General features: G+C 38.7%; 1 protein-coding gene across 2 annotated transcripts in view; it reads left to right on the forward strand.

Annotated features, from left to right (window-relative positions):
- Positions 1-303: 303 nt before the first annotated feature.
- Positions 304-23,990, forward strand: part of LOC124795071 (ATP-dependent RNA helicase vasa) — a 69,823-nt gene continuing 46,136 nt past the window's right edge. The window contains exons 1-5 of one of the 2 annotated variants that reach the window (XM_047258882.1): positions 389-408; positions 1,041-1,074; positions 17,780-17,837; positions 19,727-20,039; positions 20,130-20,254. In XM_047258882.1, coding sequence (XP_047114838.1) covers positions 17,793-17,837; positions 19,727-20,039; positions 20,130-20,254 — 483 coding nt within the window. In that variant the 5' untranslated portion in view covers positions 389-408; positions 1,041-1,074; positions 17,780-17,792. Of the gene's footprint in view, positions 409-1,040; positions 1,075-17,779; positions 17,838-19,726; positions 20,040-20,129; positions 20,255-23,990 lie in introns of both variants that reach the window. The other variant, XM_047258881.1, reaches the window with a different exon arrangement.

The following is a 23,990-nucleotide window of genomic DNA, read 5'->3' on the forward strand; positions in this document are numbered from 1 at the left end:
ATTGTGTTATTAATAATAGCTTAACTTCATTGCGTTTCGATGAGGTATTTATTAACACATAACATTTATGTTTTTTTTGATCCAGTTTTTTTTCCAGCTACAGAGGTAAAACATGTACTACCACATTAATTCTTCAGGAACATTTCATCTAACGTCATTCTGAAAACTGCTGTAACGTAATACAAACAGAATACGATGAAACATTAACTGATGAGGGTTACGCAATTTAGTGCCGACAGCACGCTGAGAGCACAGGTGTTGATACCAACTAAAGTTCTTCCTTGGACTCTTTGTACCAACGAAATTCAAGCGTGGCGGGAATAGTAATGTCTTTGTACGTCAGGTTTCAGCGCGGTGCGTTTAGCTGAGGGAGTTGGAAGGATTGGAGCAGAAAAGGTCGCTTTGTGGGTGAGATGATTTTTTTTTTAATTAAAATTGTAGGGTTGTGGAATATCCTTTTACATATGCATTTGTAGAAATCGTTGCAGATTTATGTACTTGTCGTTGGTGTATGACTGATATTTGATCGTTCTGTGCGCAACATGCTTGTAATTGTCGCCATTTCGGCCGGGAGGCTCGACAAAAATGTACTTTCGCCTGATAGTGTATATGTATTCGTGCTGTCATTAATAAAAGGATGCATGTTTTGTTGTTAAGTTTGTAGCTAAGACTACAAATTTCCATTGATGTTACATTGTAGGTAAAAGAAGACCCTAATGCTTTGAGATGGTCGTCTGTGCTGTTTTCAGTAGGCCTAACGTTGATGCGTTGTAACAGAATTCCATTACCGATCTAACGGCGACAGATGGAGGAAGCTGTCCGTTTTTTTCTTTTTTTTCGTCAGTTTGAAAACGAAAATTAAACAAATATTTTTGCGTTGTATGAATGCTGTCACTGGGGAAGGTGGTGCTATGCTTTTACCTGTCACTATTTCCTAGTACAGAATAATTTCTGTAGATAAGAAATTAAAATGTCTCTTTTTGTGGGAATTGTAATGTATAACCAGGTAATTTAATTGTGTTCTTGGTTTTTACATGCAGTCGCATTGAGGAGAAATGAAAAACACGGTTTAAGGTAAGTAGTCTTGCAAGATTTTTTTTCGTGCGTATTATTATAAAACTTCTCCCCGAAACTGCTGCATTGAATTTTTTCCTGAATGTCCCAGATTTAAAGTGTGACAGTGAAACGGGGCTTAGCTTTGTTTTTAGACTACGTAATTTGATCCAGTGACGTTAAGAGGGTTCAAAACCTTACGTTTGATTAGGTTAGATTCAGTTTTCGCTCCGTAGGGCGTGTGTGTGGAACATGTCAGAAAGAATAACAAATTATCATAAAACCATAGATTACAATACTTACTATCCTTATATTTGTCAGGAAATTGTCAGAATAGGTGAGCACATTATAGTAAACTGGAAGTGTAATTTTTACAGAAGTAATATACTATCAGAATGAAACATTGGTATGCACTTCTAATAAATAAATCTTACACAAAGTAACTAATCGTGACTGTTGGGACAAAGTGCTTGCAAGTATATGAATCAACTTTCAAAGACTTTACTGTTACAAAGTAACAAATGGGGTGTTAGTACAAAAAGTAAAGATTTAATGATCATTCGCAAAATGTGTGAAATTCCTTGGGAGGACGAAACCATTGAGTTTGATAAAAAGTTGATATAAAGTAGTCTACAAACAGACAAATTAATCAAGAACAAAAATTGTTTCATTGTGTTTTGATCTGATTGTGCTGATAAAGGAACAAGTGTGTTAGTTTATTTTGCATATTTTCATTTTGTTGTTTTGACTTTACTTGGGTATTGTAGGAAAAGTTAAATGTTTATTCGGAAGTGAGTTGTAAGAATATTGAGTTGTCTAATAGGTAAACAAATTGGAAAAACATTAAATGACCTTTGAAGTCTTACTTGTCATTGTATTTACTGAATTACGTTTGTTGTTAACAGCTTCAACTGAACTGCAATTTACAAGACATTAATATAATTTCATTGACGCTGTGCTGACTTACAGATAATTAATAAGTTGTCATAGTAGTAGTGTACTACAAATAGGACTCAATGTTTGCAAGTGTAAGAAAATATTTTCTTCGAAAAGTAACATGGTAATCAAATGAATATAAAGCTAGTAATGGCCAATATACGTCAAATGCAAAGCTAAACTAAAGGAGCAACAGTTTTATACTAATTCAAATTACTGAATTAAACTTACATGGTAGTAGTGTGTGCAGTGTTAAGCATAACAGTGATAGTTCATTGTAAATGCAGTACAGATATTGTATTATATCCTTATCATATGATGTGTATTGTGGCATGGTCTACGTACCTGAAGGGTCTTCTTGGTAGGTTCTAGAGAACACAGTGAATGAATGAACTTGCCTGAATCAGTACTGATTTGTCATAAACTGTAGGGTTTGGCGAGAACTGCTACACGCTTCAAGCAGTTTCAGAAATGTTTTCCCATTCTACCAACATCATTAAAAAATTAAATGATCTTATTGGAATCTATATTCATTGCCTAGCCCTGGGATACGCTACGGATCAATTAGTGTTACTGCAATCTATATTTCGGTGGGGGGGGGGGGGTGAGATGAAACATTTAACTTTAGGCTCCCCCCCCCCCCCCCCCCCCCCCCCCGCCTCCTCCCCATCTTGCAATAAATTTTTTGGTTGTGTTGATGTGTAGGCCAATTATAGGTCAAGGTTAGGGTGTAATGTGATAGTTTGAGTGTAACAAGGCTGGAGAATTTGGATGCAAATTAAAGATTGTAGCACAGGTGTCATTAAATGATTATTCACACAATTTTTTTCATAAAACTGAACTCAAGTTCAAATTAGAAAACCTAAAGGTATCTAATTCCTTTAGGTTTTCTAATCTGGAAGTGCCACATTATTTTAATGTGCACCCAGTGTGAACCAAAATTGTGCATTTTTGGCAGGAAATGGATGTAGAAGAAAGGAAATTTGACAACACAGTAATAATATGTAAGAGTATCAGGTATTGTGTACCTGTGCTGCACAGTTGCTCTAGTGGGTGTAGTTTTGCATTAAAATACTGGAGTTAGAGAGTTTGATTCCAGGTTTAGGTTTAATTTTAGTTTTGTAATTCTGATATGACTGATAATGCTGTAGAATTCACTGTTTTGTAAACTATTAAACCCCTAAAACTACAGCCTTCAAATGTTGAGCATAAGTTACAGAAATATTAATGAAGAGCTATTAATCAGTTTAAATTAATGGGTCACCAGAAGTGTCCGATACCACCCCTCGGCTTTGGTCCATGATGCCTGTTGTGGTGTGTGATGTCACGGTGGCGTGAAGTTCAGTTAGCGAGTGTTGTGTTTATGTAGATGTCTTGTTGTGCTGTCGGTGGTGCTCTCTGGTGGCGTGTTTGTAGGTTGCGGGTACGGTTTTGTTGTTGGTTTAGTGCGCGCTTGTAATGTGTTTGTAGATGGCGTATGGTTGCGGTTAGGTGGTGCTCTCTGGTGGGGTTTGTGGTTTGTGTGTTGTATTGGGTTCATTTGAGTTGTTGGCATTGTCAGCTGTTGTTCTGGTGATTAGTGAAGTTTAGTGGCATATTTTGCAGTGAGTTAATGGTTTAATTTTTGGTTGTTTGTACGTTAATGTAGTGTTGTATGTGGTGTGTTGTGTTTGAATTTTTTAGATTACTTTTCTTATGTCATTGTTAGGGATGGATATGACCGATAGTCAACAGTTTTCGGCTGTGGGGTACGATGGACGACACTATGTGGCTTATCAAATTCCTGCAGCTGTTTGGATTATTGGCCGAGCTGGTGTAGTGCACTGCATGTGGCGATATGGTATCGGGGTCTGGGTCTTCTAAATGTGTGTTTAGGGTTGTTGAAAATTGTACAAAGAGGGAGTTAGTGGGGTTGATTCAGGATTATGTATAACAGGGGAGTACTGTAGTTTCTGATGGGTTTGCTTCTTATAGTGGGTTGGGGGGGGGGGCGGGAGGGTTACAATCATTTAGTAGTCAATCACAATGTAGAGTTTAAAAATTGTGAAGTGAGCCTGTACAAATACTATAGAGGGGTTTTGGGGGGATGTTAAATCTGTTATAGGGAGGGGGAATAGGGGCTCTTCTGACCTTCAGGCTCATTTAGATGATTACTGTTGGCGGAAGAGTGTTCCTGAGGGTATTGTATTTTTAGGGTTTTCTTAAAGGCTGTTAGTAAGATGTACAGGCCCAGGGTTGTGGGTTAGTTAGGTTTTTGGGGTTAGGGGTTGGCTGCGGCTTGGGGGGGGGGGGGTTGGTGATGATTGGGAAGGTGAGTGGGTGGTTGTGGATTTTTGTTTTTGTTGTGGAGGATTCGTTTTGTTGTGTTTTTTTTTAGTTGTAGGCTGTGTGTGGTTTTTTGTTTTTGGTTAGTATTTCTTTGTTTTTTTTGGGGGGGGTTTTTATCTGGTTAGATGATTTTTGAATCGTGTATGTGGTGGGGTTGTGTTGTTGGTATTGGTGAGTTGGTTTTGTGTGTTGTTGACCTGTAAGTTCAAGGGAAGTGTTAGATTCCAAATTTGGTGTTTTCTTGTGGTTTTTGAGGTATTGATGATTGTGGAAGTGGTTGTATGTTTTGAGTTGTATGAATTGGTATCTGTAGTTTCTGTTGAGCTATGTAGGTCAAGGGAAATGTTAGATTCCGTTGGATATTATTTATAGTTGATTTTGTGAATGTTGTGGTCGGTTTATTTTACTGGTTTTGTCGTTTAGTTTTGTGGCATGTGTTTATTTTTAGTTTGTCCCCACCCAAAAACCCCCAATTTCCCCTGCTTGTCCCTTTAGTTATATTATATTATAGGAGGAATATGTGTTTGATGGCTTTTCGATCTATTTTCGTGTGTTGTCATGTTTATGTAATGATGACATAGTCAAGATACGGGAGTTGTTGTGAGCGGTTGTCTGTGCCATATTGGTGACGTCTTTGGTCAAAGCAGAAGAGTGGAATCGGACGTTTTCGTTAACCCTAATTAATGACCTGTCATTGGGCATAAATCTCTGTTAAGAGAGTGGCTGGTTTAGTAGGCTGAAAGACAGCCATTATGTGATGGTGAACTGGGTTGCTAATCATTCTGGTGGTGTAATTTAGTGTCAAAAACCTGCTGTAATTGCTATGTAGTGGTTAAAAAAGAAGATATTGCACCACACATACCAGTAAAAAAAAATTCGAATGCAAAATGCTACCCACTGTACTGTCCATCACAGGCACACAATATTAAAGATACTTTTTGCTACAGGTTAGTAGTGTTGCCAAATTGTTTCTTCTGTATGATTTCTACTGGAAATACCCATGAATGAAATTTTTCTACATATTTGTTCTGTTTCTATGAAATCTCTTGTTTACCGAAGGTTCTGTTAGATTAATAGAAATTTCTTTTAATTAACATTCTCATCAACAAATGGAACTGAGTACATATGTATATGGCTGGAGTACATTCATCATAGTTGGATGACTTAGATTAAGATTGCGTATGAACCTAATAAATTCCATATCATGAAGAGTTCTTAAGATATTATCCAAGGAAAATGCGAAATAACAAAAAAATTGGTCATGGGTGTTTGTCCGTCTTTTTCTGGGAGTGAGATTTTGTTCTGTTGGTGTTAAAAGGTTGTTCCTTGTCACTTCAAAATACTGGTGACATATTAAGTTGGTTACATTTTTATATATTAGTATCGGACTTCCTGGCTATGTAACACAACAAAATGAGACACAGGACATGTCTTGGCTGGACTTTAACGTACTGTAGCATTGAATGTGCATTTGTGCAGTAAGCAAGTCAGTTATAAAATCCTCCAAATAAGACAATATACCTTCGGAAACTGTGAAATAGTTTGCAATGGGATTTTGCTATACAGTATGGGCACAGGACACCTAATCTAGTTAGCCAATTACAGTGAACACAGTGGATGTGATATATTTGGCTAATTGTAACATTACTATTTCGTCATGCGCACACTCTGAAATTGTTCTACATACATTATAGATGTAAAACTTATGCTTCATATATATAATTTGGGTTGTCATACACATTAGCTGGCTTTTTTGTCAGATGTGGATATGTGGGGCTGTGAAAGGACATTATAATTGATGTGAATGAAGTATTGATATTGTTATTGTTTGTGAGAAATATGTGGATGTTTTATTTGAAATATGTTGTAGATTCCATATCACTGTTTGAGGATGTGGTGTCCTAGAACACTAAAGGGGTTTAGGAGACCTTGCTACTAAACCATAATAAATTTTACTGCTCCATATTTTACTCAAAGGAAGTCATAATTCATAGTTGATGCACTGACTAAAGATCCCCCATGGTATGTCATATACAAAATAAGTTCGAAGTGTCCTGGTTTTTTTCCACCCAGTACCAACAATGTTCTGCTCAAAAGTTGGCAGGAACCATGAATTGTTGCCAACAGCAGTTGTAAGTTTTAGGAGGGTTTAGCAACCTGTGGTTAAATAGCTGTGAGTGAAGCAGTGACCTTCATGTTCCTTGTTACAAATATATCATGATTTCCATGCGTGTGGTTAGTCCGGGAAACCAGAGCACAGTTTGAATTGGCACAAGAGACTGGTTGCGACAGTAATCTGTAATGTACCCAGAGGTTTTGGTTAGGTTGGAATGAAATGGTTTGAGTGAGTTGGTGTAGCCCATGAATTCCAAAGAAAAAAATCTGATTATGGTGTTGGTTGTGTGTAGCTTGTAGGACGCCAATGGACACTAGAGGTGTTTTGCAAAGTAATCAAGCAATGGCTCTGCTTAATAATGGACACTTTTGTGAAACACGAAATTTATGCTTTGTTATAACGAGTAATTGCATCCATCAATAGAAGTTATGCTCTTTGTTTCCTGTCTATCCATCAGAAATCTTGACATTCAGGAAAATGGCAGATTATTAATGACAAGGTAGGTTGAACATTCTTTGACCAGTATAAATAGTGGATAGAGTACTTTGATTTATTACGAACTTTGGACTCATTTGAAGGAGACTGTCATCTGTCTAGTAGTAGTTCAGCCTTCAACATAGTGCTGCAGATGCCTTGTGGGTGAACTAGTTTTTTATAGACTAACAAAGGCAGAATTATGGTCATGGTCATAATGTACTTCTGTGATTGTCGGAATGCTCTCGATGCTGTGTGCACTAGATGCCAGTCTGAGGGTTGTTACTGTTCTGGCATTGATGGAAGGTGGGGAAGGGTCCTCACATGGTAAGTGCACAGTGCACATTCGAGCACAGTTTCTGGAACAGTGCTTAGATGATTCGTGAATGACGCTATGAAAAAGATTATGCAGCACGTGCATTTCTACGTGTTATCTGAAGATGGTGAGACTCGTCACAGTTTTTGGCATGTTGACATGGGTGGTGATTGACTGGGCATCCTTCTGCCCTGAATTGTGTATTGAGTGGTTGATAATTCGTAAGTTAGGGGACCAGGAGTTATTAAAGTAGATGGCGTGACATTCAGGAAAAGGAAACATAATGAAAGCCATGAAATCTCAGGAAATCAGGTGTTTGGTTGAATTCAGTGAGTGTCGAAAAAATGCATCGTTGAACCCTTACAATTTTAGACCAGGGAAGTGTTAAGACAAAAAAGGAAAGATCCTTTCTGGGATGACAATCAAACTGCTTCAATTCATACAATTCTAGGTACTGAAAGTCTTCAGCATCCTAGGGTGAACCGGTCTGAAAGATCATTCAAACAGAATGTGTATAATACGTGGTAAGACATCAGAGGTGCCATACCACGATATGCCATGAAGACCAAACATTTATCAGATTGCCTATCTGATTATATGTTCCATCAGCACATCGCCAGAAAGAAATGTTAAATCATTTGTTGAAGCAGATAAACTTAAGCCATCCAGTGGAACTGTGATGCAATAGTAATTCTGCAGAATGCTGCCAGCATGACTAGGACTAGAATTGTGTGCCTTAACTTTCCTCTGTTAGACGAATGATACAGTTTTGCTTTGCTTGGTACTGTACATTTTTTATTACTTCGGAATATCAATTTGTCGCATTTAATGCGTAACATTTTTTTCTGTGTTTGCGCTTTGAAAATGTGATGTGATTGACAGTTTACATAATGTTATGTGCCTGTGGTTCTGTGTTCTGATTGGCTTAGGCGATCATGTGTCCTGTGCTCAGGTTGTGTAACAGAAGCGCTTTGCACAGCACAATCTGGATTTCAGTTTTTGAAACTGTTGGTCCTTATTTGGTGTATTTCATGTTTATACTTCCTTAATTCAGCTACATTGGTACAATACATTAAAGTTCTATCAAAGAAAAGTCTTTCCCCATCCTGGGGGCTAAAATGGCTTTTGTGAGTGTCTGGCCACCACGGGGTGCCAGCCCTTGCAGCACAACTTCATGTTCTGTGCTTAGTCTCTTTCCACTATTCCTTTTTGATCTCTACCTCTCCAGTGGATGATGTCATTTGTGCTTGGATTTGGTTTGTTTTTGGACAATAGTATTCTTGCCCTCTGCACCTTTTTATTATTAATAGTATGGTCCCCTTGTTAGGTTTAATGTGATATTCCATTATTAAATTTTACAGAACTGCAGATTGTGCAGTGCAGGTTGCACAGTACAGCAGATATTCCAGCTTTATGTCCTTCTGTCATTGCACTCTTCTTTCTTGCAATGCTGCTATGCCCAAAAGCCAGCACAGTAGCTGTTTTGTTGTGGGTAGAGGGGGTCAACAGGTATCTGCATGCTGGTAGCTCCTGACCACGTACTATTGGTGTGCGAGTGGTAAACTTCTCATGTGAGCCCAGGTGAATGTGCCCATCATGGCTGGGGCAGAGGGACTCTGGGCAACAGTTTACTATGCACACAGCCACAACAACATGTAATGGCGGCAGAAACTCTGCCTGTTTCGAAAAATCGGAGAAAGTGCAGTGTCAAGTTACCACAGGTCACAAACCAGCCTATTCACTTCGCCAACAACATGCGAGAAAGCACCACAATATCAAAACCATGAGAAGTTGTAGATGGTGTAGCAGAATAGCTATCAAAATAAGTGTCCAATACCATCATGTAAGTTAGAAAATAAAAATAGCCCACTGAAGATAGCACAAAAAGTGCTGAAACAGGTCTGTGTGAAACAAAACAGAAAAGGTGTCTTGCATAAGGTGGAATTCCTCATCCTATAGTGTCACTTATGTTCTCAGTAAATTACTAGAAAAGAACAGACAGCTGTCTTGGTACCTGGAGTCTTAGGTTTTTTGGCTTTGTCCTAGGGCAGTTTTTGCCACAGCTGTTCTACTGCTGACAATTTGGTGTGCCTGGAGTATGTTATTTGGTCAGCTTTTGTGCGTCACCATTTTATTGCGTCTTCTTTGACTCGCATAGGGCTTACGACACCATATTGTCATGTCCTCACTACCTTCTGTGAATGGATGTCTGGGGCCAGTTCCAGATTCTTATTTGGGAACTTCTTATCTCACCATACTTTGTGTGTTCAAGTTGACGTTTCCCCACAGTACTCAGCATATGAAAGAGAATGAGCTTCCACAGGGCTCTGTATTTAGAAGCCATGGCTTCTGGGTTTCCACTGCCTAGATGTCATGCATTTATGTCACTGTCATACTGTCCATCCCAACCAAAGGGTGTATACGACCCGGGACAACCAGGAGATCCGGGAAAAATCCGGAATTTTTTCATCAGGGAGAAAAACGGGAAAAACCTGGGAATTTTTTAGAATTCCGGGAAGTTTTCATTGTTTTTGTTTTCAGTTAAATTTCTGTAATTTTGACTGGCAAGAACCGAAACTCTAGCAAAGGATATTATTGTATACTGCTATTTCAGAATCATACTGCAACAATAAAACATGATAGAGAGAAAAAATGAAAATAAAACATGAATTGCAAAGGAAATGCGCCATATACAGCAACGAAACACAGTGCTCATACAAGTGTCTGCCAACAGCAAAATGTGTCAAAGGCTTCAGGAAGACTATGCAGTGTTCCGTAACAACACATTGCCTCCGATGAACGTGATGTCACAACTGTTTACATTAGATTCATTTTAGCAGTTACGAGTGGGATCATGCGCATGTGCAGTTGAGTAGTACCTTCTCCCGCTTCTGGCCACAGAAATGTGACTGTTGGCTGTGTGATAAGCAGTCGCAGCAAGCAGCTAGATGCTACCGGGGAAAAGTTTTACTGGAGTGCCCAAGCTGCTAGATTCTTGCATGCGCAGCAGGCCCAATTCTAGGAGGGTGTGGGGAGCAAATTCATACTATTGAGGGGAAAAAACCTTGTTTCACAAAGCAACTAGCATCCAGCGCATGTTAGTCTATCAATTATTCATATGACTTTGAAACGCATCCCTGTCAGTTTTTGAACATTTTTGAACACATTCTAAGTTGATTTCGGAATCAATTGTAAGTTTATTTGTGAATGTGTGCATAGCGTACATGATGTCTCTGTCAGGGGAATCCTTGTTGCATGTAGAAACAGTTCCCCACAGACAAAAGGGGCTATACGAGCCGAGCGGAATAAGGCTGAACGGATGAATGACAACCGCTGTCTGATGGTGTGGTTGATTGGGTTTGCGAATAAGCGTTGTTATAATTACTAGCTAAATCCATAGATTCGGACTACAGGAGTGGAAATAAATGAATAACAGGTAAGAAAGATCACGTATTACCTTCTCGGTGTATCTAAGAAAATGAAATTTTGACAGATTTTTGGGCAGATTGCTAAACTGGTAAGGGCCAGTTGTACAGTCCCCGGCTAGCAGCCGCTTTAAATTCTATTCTGGAAGAAGTGCGGAATACATGTTGTACGAACATGTAGCAACGCCTAACAGGAGAATAATCGCGTGATAACTAAACCGGTGATTCTGGCAGAGTTAGTGGAGTTAACCTGCGAATAAGCTTTGACATTGGCAGGAACAGTTACGAAACTAGTGCTAACAAGACTGTTTGGTAGAACGAGGAAGGGGAAGAAACGGGGGACATCATATAATTATGGAACAATATGATGATTCCAAGTTTGTATAAAAATTTCGTACTACTACTTTTCGATCTCATACTTGATAAACTGGAGCATATAAGTGTGCAACTACTTCCTAATGTAAGGCTTTTTGCTTGTAGTAGGCCTAATAGGCACTTGATATTGGTACTTTGTGAATTATATTCTGTCGTTACAAAAAAGACCGTTTGTGCCAAAACAGTCTCGTTTATTTGGTGTATATTACAATTGTTGCAGTATTAGGAAGGCCTATTTTGTTTTATCTAGCAGAGTGTGACAAAATAGGCGTAATTAGATTGGGAAACCACACCAGTCTTGGGTCCTATTTGCATTAACAGCTTTTTCAGTATTAGACAAAGACATTTTGACTTTTCATGTAGCAAAATATTTCACAAACTTTGATGAGGTAATAGATTGTTTTGCAGAAAGGAAAGCACGCCATGTAAAGCTGTATCAAGATCAAAGAGAGAAAAATTCTAGGAGCTAAGGATTGAAGAAATGTGTATTGTCTTGCTTGTCTCTTGACTTTACTGGGTTTATGTATCCTATATTTAATTTTATGTCACACAGGGCAGAAAGTTGTTAGCTGATAGGGAATAAAGAGTGCAAATTTTCTGAAGAGGGACAAGATTTCAAACTGGCCAATTGTAAGCAGGAGAGGCACCACAGGAATTTTAATTTCCACTGTCCTGAATATGGTTTGATGGCACTCATTACAAAATATACAATTCCACAGAGTGAAGCACACTGACGTACGATAGAAGAATGCTGTGTGAGGAGGCGAGGCAATGCCCTTCGGCACACTTATGACCAAATAACATGTGTTATACATTTCCTCGAACACAAGTTTTATGCATCAGACTCTTGGGAAAGATGTGCGCTACAAAATGAACATATTTTTGAAAATTCGATTATTAAAAAAAATTTGATGCCCTATCTCTCACTCTGGGGAGTGGTGGGGTATTGCACCAGTTTGTAAATATCGTAGATCCGGGGCTGATGCGCAGAGCAGTCTGAGTTACAGTGGGGTAGTGGGTAGTCTCCATGTGACCCGTGTTTACATTTAGTGATTTTGCTGTTTCCTCTTCGTTTACTGCTCTCACGTCAAATGAAAACAAAACAGATTTCTGATTTCCACCTTTCTGACAGTCAAGCATTAATTGCCTTGCAGAACAATGAAGTTATTTTTGTCGGTTTGCTAAAGAAATTTTCTTTTTAATTCCACACACTGTTCACTGCATTTCAAGTGCACGTTTTCGACTTCTAGCACGTATGGCATTATGCCATAATAAAGAACCAAACGTGAGATAACACAGTACTGGTACTACAAGAAAATTTACATCCCAAAACCACATTGAAAAGCTTAATATCAGGTCGTGGCCTTCTTAACTGGGAATATGGACATATAAATGCGCACTTTAAATGTTGACATTTTAGTATGGGTCTCGAAATTCTGATGCTCTTGAAGTATCCGCTGATGTTCTGTTTCTTTTATGACATAATGTACGACCTTTTAATGTTCCACACGTACGAACATACGAGCTCCATGCGGCATCGTAGCTGCACAAGCGCGGTGACGCCTGTCATCTGGCGCTCTCTGGCAACTGCGGAAATGAACCTATTTCTAACAGGTCACGGGAAAAATTCCGAATGGTGGTTTGAAAAGCATTACCATCAAAGTACCGTTCTGGCAGTTACAACAGAGTTACGTGCGATAATGTACGATGAATTTCTTAAATCACAGAGCGTTTGACTCTCATTTAAAAATCAACTCTTTGATGACTAACCATTTAGATGAATTTTGAGCCCAGAAGATTAGACATTTAAGTCATTATTAAAAATTTTACGATCACATTTGTGTGATATATCTTAAATTGTAATACGCGCGTAAAAGACCAACATTATATGTGAAAGTTTATCTTCTCTTGCTGCATATTAATCTTACAGACCAATATTATATGTGAAATCTTTGTGTTTCGTATAGCAACACTAGGTATATTAATTTAAACCATTAACTTTTTCTGTTTGTGCGTTCGCGCTACTTAACAGTAATGTTGCTATTGGCTGACTACATCACATGTCCTAAGCTCTGAATACCCGCTGTCATCGGCTGGCGAGATCATGTGACATGATGAGCTATGACTGGCTTACAAAAGTGCATCGCAATCTTGATTTCAATGCTTTGGAAAGTAACATGCGGCATTTGGTGGAATTCGAATTTATACTTTCATAATACGAAAATATGCAGTGTATATGTTGCGGCACATCAAAGATCTTTCCAAAACGCATTTTTTTCCCTGTGTTTAGTTGTATAGAGCGCCGGGAAAATCTACTCCCGTGTATAAAACCATAATCATTCAAATGACTTACACAGTTCCAAGAGAAAATATACTGTCAGTTAACAGGGAAAAAGTATGTTTTCACCTGGGAGAAAGTGTATTTTTAACTGGGAAATCCGGGAATTTTTTTTCCTTGTCCACGTATACACCCTGCAACCAGAACTCTACCTAGAGGACCAAGTGCTCAAAGATGTAGTCTTGTCATTCCTTAGGATTAGTCATAGGCGCCTAGTTGATCTTTGCCAACTTAATACTTCTGTCTCAGTAACACCAGCTGGGGTGCAGACTGCTGTGCACTTTCTTGGCTGTACAAAGCTTTGATCCTATTGTATCTTGATTATGGGAGTTGGTGTATGTCTGAGCATTACCTCTAGCATTGGGGATGCTGGACCCGATACACCACTGTGGGGTCAGACTTCTGACAGGTCTGTTCAGGACTAACCATGTGAACAGCCTACTTGTCGACACTGCTGCCCCCTCCCTATATATCAGGTGTCAGCTACTGCTGCTAAACTATGCAATACAAATTCACTGCTTTTCTGAGTGTCCATACTACTGTGTTCATTTCTTGTAGTAGTGAAATTTACCTCCCTCTAGAGATTAAAGTCTGGAGTTAAGATTGCACTTTACAAACAGTCTTGGCTCTGAATTCCATATTTCTCCACTGTCATTTCATGTCAGGGAATCAAACCAAGATGTGGAAAGGGCCCTTCCGGAAGTCATTAAGGGTACAGGTTGCAGCCAACTGCAGGTGGTGGCTCATGTCGACACTAATGATGTGTGTCGCTATGGATCGGAAGAGATTCTCTATTTCCGGCGGCTATCTGAGTTGGTGAAGACTGCCAGTCTTGCTAGCAAGATGAAGGCAGAGCTGACCATCTGCAGCCTTGCGACAGGACCGATTGCGGACCTTTGGTAGAGAGCTGAGTGGAGGGTCTGAATGAGAGGTTCAGACGATTCTGTGAGTGTGTAGGCTGCAGATTCCTCGACTTGTGCCATAGGGTGGTGGGGTTTTCGGGTTCCGCTAAATAGGTCAGGTGTCCACTACACACAGGAGGGTGGCTACATGAGTAGCACTGGCTGTGTGGCGTGGACTGGGGAGTTTCTTAGGTTAGACAGTCTCGGAGAAAAGATTGAAAAGGGCTCCAGCGTCAAAGGGTACAGGGCAAAGAAAAGACTAGAATCGACCAAGCAACAGTCGGTATTGTAGTTGTAAATTGTCCTAGCTGTGTTGGAAAAGTACCGGAGCTTCAGGTGCCGATAAAAAGCACTGAAGCTGAAATGGTTATAGGAACAGAAAGCTGGCTAAAGCCGGAGATAAATTCTGCCTAAATTTTTACAGATGTGCAAACAGTGTTTAGAAAGGACAGATTAAATAAAGATAGGTGGTGGTGTGTTTGTGTCTGTTTGTATAGTAGATCCTGCAACAGCCATACCAAAATAATAATTGGTCCTTCTACTGCCCCCCCCCCCCCCCCCCCCCCCTAGACTCCCCACTCATACACTAATAATTAATAATTGGTGGAGACTTCAACCTACCCTCGATTTGTTGGCGAAAATACATGTTCAAAGCCGGTGGTAGACAGAAAACATCTTCTGAAATTGTTGTACTAAATGCTTTCTCTGAGAATTACTTGGACAATTAGTCCATGAGCTCACATGAATTGTAAATGGTTACGAAAAACACACTTGACCTCTTAGCCACAAATGATCCTGATCTGATATAGAGCATCATGATGGATTCAGGGATTAGTGAACACACATTGTAGTGAGGCTCAAAACCATATCAACCAAAACCACTAAAAATAAATGCAAATTATGTCTATTTAAACAGCAGATAAAAATTCGCTCTATGCCTTCCTTAGGAGTGTCTCCATTCCTTCCAAGCTAATTATGTAAGTGTAGATGAGATACGGCTCAAATTCAAAGATACAGCATCAACAGCAATAGATAGATTCATACCGCATAAGTTAGAGATTCATACCACATAAGTTAGAGACAGGAGTGATCCACCTTGGTACACAAAACATGTCAGAACACTGTTGCAGAGGCAACGAAAAAAGCGTGCCAAATTCAGAAGAATGCAAAATCCCGAAGACTGGCCAAGTTTCACGGAAGCTCGAAATTTAGTGCGGACGGCAATGTGAAATGCTTTTAATAGTTTCCACAATGAAACAGTGTCTCAAAATATGGTAGAAAATGCAGAGAGATTCTGGTGGTAAAAAAAAGTCAGTGCCGTCACTGCGCGATAGCGATGGAAATGTTACCGATGATTGTGCCACTAAAGCGGAGTTACTGAATACAGTTTCCCGTGATTCCTCCAAGAAAGAAGACAAAGTAAATATTCCAGAATTTGAAACCAGAACAGTAGATATCGTAGGTGTTGTGAAACAAATCACTTAAGGCAAGTCTTCCGGTCCAGATGGTATACCAATCACATTCCTTCAGAGTATGCAGATACAATAGCGCCTTTCTTAGCAGTCATATACAACTGCTTACTTGACGAAAGGTCTGTTCCTAAAGACTGGAAAGTAGCACAGGTCGCACAAATATTCAAGATCGGAAATAGGAGTAACCCTTTGAATTACAGACCCACATCACTGACCTCAATTGCAGTAGGATTTTGGAGCATATACTGTACTCGAACATTATGAATCGCCTTGAAGAAAATGACTTACTAATACATGACCAACACGGATTCAGAAAATATCATTCTTGTGCAACACAGCTAGCTCTTTATTCGCACCATTCCTCACGAGCAACTATTAATCAAATTGCGTGCATATGGAGTATCGTCTCAGTTGTGTGACTGGATTTGTGATAACCTCTCAGAGAGGTCACAGTTTGTAATGATAGATGGTAAATCATCAGCGATATCTGGCGTTCCGCATAGTAGTGTCGTAGGCCCTCTGCTGTTTCTTACATAAATGATCTAGGTGATAATCTGAGTAGCCACCTTAGATTGTTTGCAGATGACGGTGTAATTTACCATCTAGTAAAATTATCAGACGATAAATTCCAATTACAAATTGATCTAGAGAGAATTTCTGTACGGTGCGAAAAGTGGCAATTGGCACTAAACAAAGAAAAGTGCGAGGTCATCCATATGGGTACTAAAAGAAATCCGATAAATTTTGGGTATACTAAAAGTTGCACAAATCTAAGGGCTGTCAATTCGACCAAATACCTAGGAATTACAATTACGAACAACTTAAATTGGAAAGCCCACTTAGATAATATTGTGGGAAGGCAAAACAAAGACTGCGCTTTGTTGGGAGAACACTTAGAAGATGCAACAAACCCACTAAAGAGACAGCCTACATTACACTTGTCCGCCTCTGCTGGAATATTGCTGTGCGGTGTGGGATCCTTACCTTGTAGGATGGACGGCGGACATCAAAAAGTGCAAAGAAGGGTAGCTCGTTTTGTGTTATCGCTCAGTAGGGGTGATAGTGTCACTGATACGATACACAAGTTGTGGCAATTGGCACTAAACAAAGAAAAGTGCGAGGTCATCCACATGGGTACTAAAAGAAATCCGGCAGTCACTGAAACAGAGGCGGTCTTTGTTGCATAATGAAATTTCAATCACCAACTTTCTCTTCAGAATGCGAAAATATTTTGTTGACACTCACCTACGTAGGGAGAAATGATCATCATAATAAGTCAGAGCTCGAACAGAAAGATTTAGGCATTCCTTTTTTGAGAGTCCAATGGTAGAGTAGTGGTATGAAAATGGTTTGATGAACCCTCTGCCAGGCACTTAAGTGTAAATTGCAGAGTAACCATGTATATGTAAATGTAGAGGGTGTGCTTCTGGTTATATAATGTCTTCGTGTCCTCCAGCTACTTTTTGGGTGGGGCAACTCTGCCATCGTCACTCTTCTACCTGTCTCACACTTCTGCATGCTTTGTTTGTTGGCTTCCTTGAGTCTAGTATAAAATAAAGTATATTCGGATTTACCTTTTGTGTACTTCACCTCTGGGGACTAGCCCCAGCTTGAAAGGCAAAGACTTTAGAGTCTAATGATGTTGATAACATCGTAGTTTGGTCCCTTTAAATCCATCAATCCACTTCTCTTTTTCTTTTCTTCTTGGTTCATTATGCTACAGTACCAGGAAGTAAGATACTGATACGTAAAAGCTCTACCTATTAAGTCTGCCACCTCAATTGACATTCAAAGAAGTAATACCCAAAGAAAATAGATACTGTCAGTATGCTCTTTTTATCCACACTCATGTCTGGAGTTTCTCATAGACATTGCTGAGTGGCTGCCCCAGTTACATTTCATTGTGGGAGTGAGAATGGATGTTGAGGAAGTGGCATAATGTATTGAATCAACTTATGTATTAAATTATTTTCTATGGATTTATAAGAAATTGGTCTTTACACCATTGTATGTACTTGTGTATGATTTTTAAAACATGTTGCAGGTAGTCCTAAATTATGTCTGACGAGTGGGATGATGGTCCAAGTTCAACAAGTGTTGAGGTGAGTTTGATTTGTGCTTCTACTATATTAGTGAAGCAATATTAATAATACCATCTTTCAAATTACTGTTAATAAAAAGTACTTAAGTTTGATACAGCATAATTTTGTACAATAGCTTCAGTTTATTTAATGGTTATTTCTGTGATATTAATTTAGAATGTTACTTGGCATTTCTGTGTGTTTAAATTGCTGGCAGCAGTCTAGTTACATAAAACAATAGTGCAGAGGAAATAAATATTGTAAAATACAGCTAATATTACATGCATAAATCATTCAACAGTTAGAATTTGGGTTTGCCAGTTTCTGTTTAAAATTTACCTGTGAGAGAATGAGTTACCATATCAGCGTAACTTTCCACTGTTAATTTTCTCATTACAGGTTGGGAATGGATTTCTGTTTTGATGAACTAGATTCTCAGACTTAATCACTATTGGTAGGGACTTGAAAAAACTCAGTTTGTTATAAATGTGAATATAGATGAAAATTGTCTCCAAATACAAAATTTCGTAGGATGCTACTTCATAGCAAATTATATCCGTATCAACTATTTTGAGATTGATTGAAATAGCTTTCTTCTGCACACAGATATCAAATTCCCGAGTACTGGTATTGCACATCATCTGAAGAAGCACAATTTGGAAGGATAATGTGCCTAAGTACATGTTTAACGTGTTTCCAAACCAAAAGAGCATAAACAGTGTCATATCGGTATTGCTAGAGTCCCTGGGGTCATGGAAATTGTGGAGGGGTTGAATGGTCAGCATAAGATTCACACTGTGTAATGCAATGTACTTAAGCTTGTGCCTTAGTGTCTTATAACAAATATTAATGTTTTTAACTAATGTTCAAAATGTGAGTTACAGATGGCAGGTGAGAGGTATGCAGGGCTAGTTTCCCTGCACAGTTCCTCTCCTCTCTGGCAGTCAGAATTCTACTCTATGCTCATGGCTGTCTACCACTACAGTGTCTGCACTCTGCAATATAGCAATTAAAAAACAAAATCTGTTGCATATTGAGACTGCTGTTAGTCTTCCGCAGTGTGCATACGATTATTTTCGGTTCTACTTCTGCACTAAGTGCCTTGTTGATTCTATCCATAGTGCTTTAAAGTATGAGTCACATGGCTACGAATGCCCTCAAAATATGGAAATTATTATTCCTTAGATTTTATAATTACTGAATTGGGTGTGAAAATAAAAATCTTGAAATGCCTCTGGCATTTTCAGCTCACCCGTGGGGAAAATGCTGCTGCTACTCAACAGAACTGTAATTTGTTGAAAGCTTCAATACAGCCAAAAAGAAAAAGGCTATTTCAGAAAAAAACTTGGATTTTGCAAAAGCACACACTTTAGTCCCCCAGTCAGTAGTTTCTTTACCAGTTAATTTCAAAACCATAGGGCTTTGTCTTCGCTTGTGTAGCGTGACAACTTTTTAAATTTGTACGCCTAATGGTGTACAAAAAAAAATTACACAAGAATTTTGCTGAAAATAGGTGCTTCCTTATCTGGTCTGTAACTGTTCGGTACTGCTTTAGCAAGTTATCCAGTATTGTTTTTTTGATAGTGTTAAGCCTCGTGAATGGAAGATGGAGCTATCTCATCAGTGTGTGCCACAACATGACTGAAAAGTAACCTTCGTTTCCATGACAATATTGATTTGCAGATAAATGGGTAGTATTTTTACACTTCGATCTGGCTTTGTAGTTGACAGTGCTGAAATGTTGGAATTCTAGACTTCTTATGAATAAAGATTTTTAATTGAAATCTACAGCATATGCTAACAAAAATGTGGTTTTAAGATGCTTTGGGTCTTGTGTTAAATCAAGGTGGTGTAACTTTCCTCAGTAGCTAAGAAATTTAGTTAAAATTACTGTTTTTGTATTTTTTCAGACACCTTTTGACAGGGGGACTGACTTCGGCCGTGGAAGAGGCTTTGTAGCATATGAAGAAAATGATTTTGACAGTCCAGGATTAGATGAAAATGGTGATTCAGGTTTTGGAGGTCGAGGTCATGGTAATGGAAGAGGAAGAGGACGAGGGAGAGGCAGAGGTTCTGGAAGAGGTGGTAGGGGAGGTGGTGGTAGAAGATTTGATAATGATGATAATGAGGATAGGGACTCAGATTCTTATTCCAGCAGAGGTGGTGGAAGATCAAGAGGTAGAGGTGGAAGGGAAGACAACAGAGGGAGAGAAGATAATAAGAGTAAGTTATTGTTCACTCAGTGTTTCATTAGTATATTAACTGAATTCTTTTTAAAATGCAGAATTTTGTGTAACCTTACTTTTCTTGTAGCTGAACCTGAACGACCAAGAGAAAATTATATACCTCCTCCACCTACTGAAGACGAGGACGAAATTTTTGGACAGGGCATCAGTTCTGGAATAAATTTTGATAAATACGACAATATTAAAGTGGAGGTATGTGTTACTTTGTACAATAACTCATGGAAATATATCACACTTAGAGCTGTTACGGTTGCTGGTCGACAAAGTTCTGGTTGCCGAGCATGATTTAATTCACATGTATGGGAAATTTCTGAAATTATCTGGTTAATGTAAATGTGTTCCAAGTAAACCCCCCCCCCCCCCCTCTCTCTCTCTCTCTCTCTCTCTCTCTCGCACACACACACACACACACACACACACACACACACACACACACACACACACACACAACCATTGTAAATCAAAGGGAACGAATTGTCTGTCTTAGATTACAGCTGTAGCTGAGTCTACCTAAGTTGATCCCTGACAGTTGCAGTAGGCTGGGCATGGCAGGAGTTTGCAAAAGTCTGGGAAAATGCCTCAGTAGTGTCACTGCAATATAGATAGCTATTCTTGTGTTCAGCCATTTGTGTTTTGCAGTTGGAAGGTTGCTGGCTGTCAAGGATCTACAGTAGATACTGTTTATAGGGACACAGATTTTAACAACATATTGGCTATAACAGTGAAATCGAATGGTCCTGTCTAAATCCTACGTGAACACCAAATTTAAAAAATCAGTTAGTATGTCTTAACTTTATTGCGACTTATATAAAATAACTTTTTTTATTACATTTTCAGAGAAATATGTAGGTTGTAGCATCCAGTGTTAATTTGTTTGTTGCATATTTCGTGATTAGTAATGACGGCGTAATGCTTATTTTCAAACTCTTGTTTTCTGCAGATCGTTGGTTTCAAATAACTCATTAAAATGAATGCATCATCAAGTGTCAAATGTGTACACACACCTTAAATGCAAAAAAGCAAACAAAGGTAACTGATTACCTTAAGTTGGACAGTGTATGTAGTATGCATTACTGTATTGCATTTTTAAGTTAAAGCAACTGTTTAATAAAACACTCTTTCCTGCGATTGTAGAAACTAGAAAATTGAATACTAATGTGCTAATTTTTCAAACTACAGAAGTGGAACAGTAATGGTTCTTGTTATTGACATTTTTTTTGTGTGTGTGTGTGTGTGTGTGTGTGTGTGTGTGTGTGTGTGTGTGTGTGTGTGTTTTACTTTCAACATGTTAGGTACAGTACATCACATTTGCATAACATATTGAAGAGAAACATGGGCGAAAGTGTAGGCCTTAGTGCGATTTATGTGCGGAATACTGTCTCTTTCATGTTGCTACTGTTAAGTAATTTTTGTATACAGTAACTGGAACGACTGTTATACTATATGCTACTTATACAGGGTGTATGCGACCTGGGATATCCGGGAAAAACCCAGGAATTTTTTCATCCGGGAAAATCCTGGGAATTGTTAAGAATTCTGGGAATTTTCATTGCTTTAGCTTTCAGTTAAATTTTTGTGATTTTGACTGGTAAGAACTAATACTCTAACAAAGGATATTATTGTATCCTGCTACTGCAGAATAATACTGCAGCAACAAAACATGAATGAGAGAAAAAAGAAAATAAAACTTAAGTTGCAAAGGAAATGCACTGTATACAACAACAAAACAGTGCTCATACAAGTGTCTGCCAACAGCAAAGTGTGGCAAAGGCTTTAGGAAGACTATGCAATGCTTTATAACAACAAACTGCCTCCGATGAGTGTGACGTTGACAACTGTTTAAATTAGATTTGTTTGAGCTGTTGTGGGCGGGCTCTCGAGCATGCGCAGTTGAGTCGGGTATGAGTAGTACCTTCTCCCCCTTCTGGTTACAGAAGTGTGGCTGAACGCCACTGCTTAATATTGCCTCAGTTCGGAAATATAGTAAATCTGGGGCTGATGCACAGAGCAGTCGGAGTTGTTGTGGGGAGCGTCCACGTGACCTGTGTGTACGTTCAGTGATTTTGTTGTTTGCTCTTCATTTTATTGCTCTCACGTTAAATGATAACAAAACGGATTGTTGTGGCCGGGAGCTATCAAATGAATTAAAATATGTTCACATAATTACGGAAGGCTAAAATATGTTGTTAGTTTCAGATTTTGTTTCCACCTTTCTGGCAGAACAATTAAGTTACTTTTTTTGGTTTGGTAAAGAGATTTGGCTTAAAGTTAATCTTTTCTGCTGAGGCAGTCAATTTATTTGAAACGAAGAGTTTTATCTCACACTATTGGCTAGTTTCAACTGTTCGCTGCATTTCAAGTGCACTTATGGCATTATGCCATAATAAAGAACCAAACATGAGATAATACAGTACTGGTACTCCAAGACGTTCTTGAAGTATCATCTGATGTCTTGTTTCTTTTATGCCATCGTAAGATCTTTTAATGTTTTACACGTACGAACATGGGCTTCCTGTGTCATCGTAGCTGCGCAAGCGCGGTGACGTCTGTAATTTGGCGTTTTCTTGCAACTGCTGAAACAAACCTATTTCTAACAGGTCGCGGGAAAATATTGCGAATGGTGATTCGAAAAGCGTTACATTCAAAGCAGATTTCCTTTTACGCAAGATGAACTATGTACGAAAATGTAGGATGAATTTCTTAAATCACAAAGCATTTGACTCTCATTTAAAAATCAACTCTTTGAGGATGACCATTTAGAAGAATTTCAAGCCCAAAAGATCAGACATTTACGTCATTTTACTGGCACATTTGTGTGATGGATCTTAAAGTGTAACATGAACAAAAAAAGATCAATATGATATGTGGAAGCTTAGCTTCTTTTCCAGCTTATTAATCTTAGAGACCAATATTATATGTGAATGCTGTGTATATTAATTTAAACCATTAACTTTTTGTATTTGTGTGTTCGCGCTACTTAAGAGTGATCTTGCTATTGGCTCACTAAATCATGTGTCCTATGCTGCCATCAGCTGGCGAGATCACGTGACAGGAGCTATGACTGTCTCACAAAAGCGCATCGCAATCTCGATTTCAATGTTTCAGAAAGTAACATGCGGTGTTTGGTGGAATTCAAATTTATACCTTCGTAATACAAAAATATGCAGTGTACATGTTGCTGCACATCAAAGGTTTTTCAAAATGTGTTTTCCCCCTCCGAGTTTCGTTTTCTAAAGTGCTGGTAAATTCCACTCCGGTATATAATACCATGAACATTCAAAGGATTGATGAGGAAGAGTATACTGTCATTTAACACGGAAAAGCCGTATTGCCACCCGGGAGAAAGTGTATTTTTAACTGGGAAATCTGGAAATTTTTTTCCTTGTCCATGTATACACCCTGCTTACAGTATGTTTTGAAAATGCTGAATCATTATCCGAGACTTCATTTGACATTATTGAACAGTTTACATTGTTGCTAGTTCTTTATGCATTAATTGAAGGTTTTTACATTTTAATGGCATTTTTATTTCTGTATGTACTGCATAAACATAAGTTTCTCTTCCATCCCTCTCCATAAATATTGTATTGCAAATACCGTTGGTGTACTATATTAGTCACTTTTTGATGTGGTAACTCGGCGGCAGTCTAAAATTTAGATAAGATTCTAGAATGAAAAAAGCAACCCAACTTCCACATATCTGCATTCCTGTGTTACTAATAGGTAGTGCAACTGTGCTGTAACACAGCTGATGCCAAGATTATGAATATTCAGCTAACTTATTTCGAATAAATTTTTGATCCCATCAGTCATCACTGTCTGATCATGTAGACAGGAAAGTAAATTTAACATAGGTACTCAACATCAAACAATGGAAACTCCAGTTAGAAATATCAGCAATTTTTGGGAAAAGATTGCTACTTACTGT

The sequence above is a fragment of the Schistocerca piceifrons genome, chromosome 4 (genome assembly GCF_021461385.2).
Source record: "Schistocerca piceifrons isolate TAMUIC-IGC-003096 chromosome 4, iqSchPice1.1, whole genome shotgun sequence".
NCBI classification, from domain to species: domain Eukaryota; kingdom Metazoa; phylum Arthropoda; class Insecta; order Orthoptera; family Acrididae; genus Schistocerca; species Schistocerca piceifrons.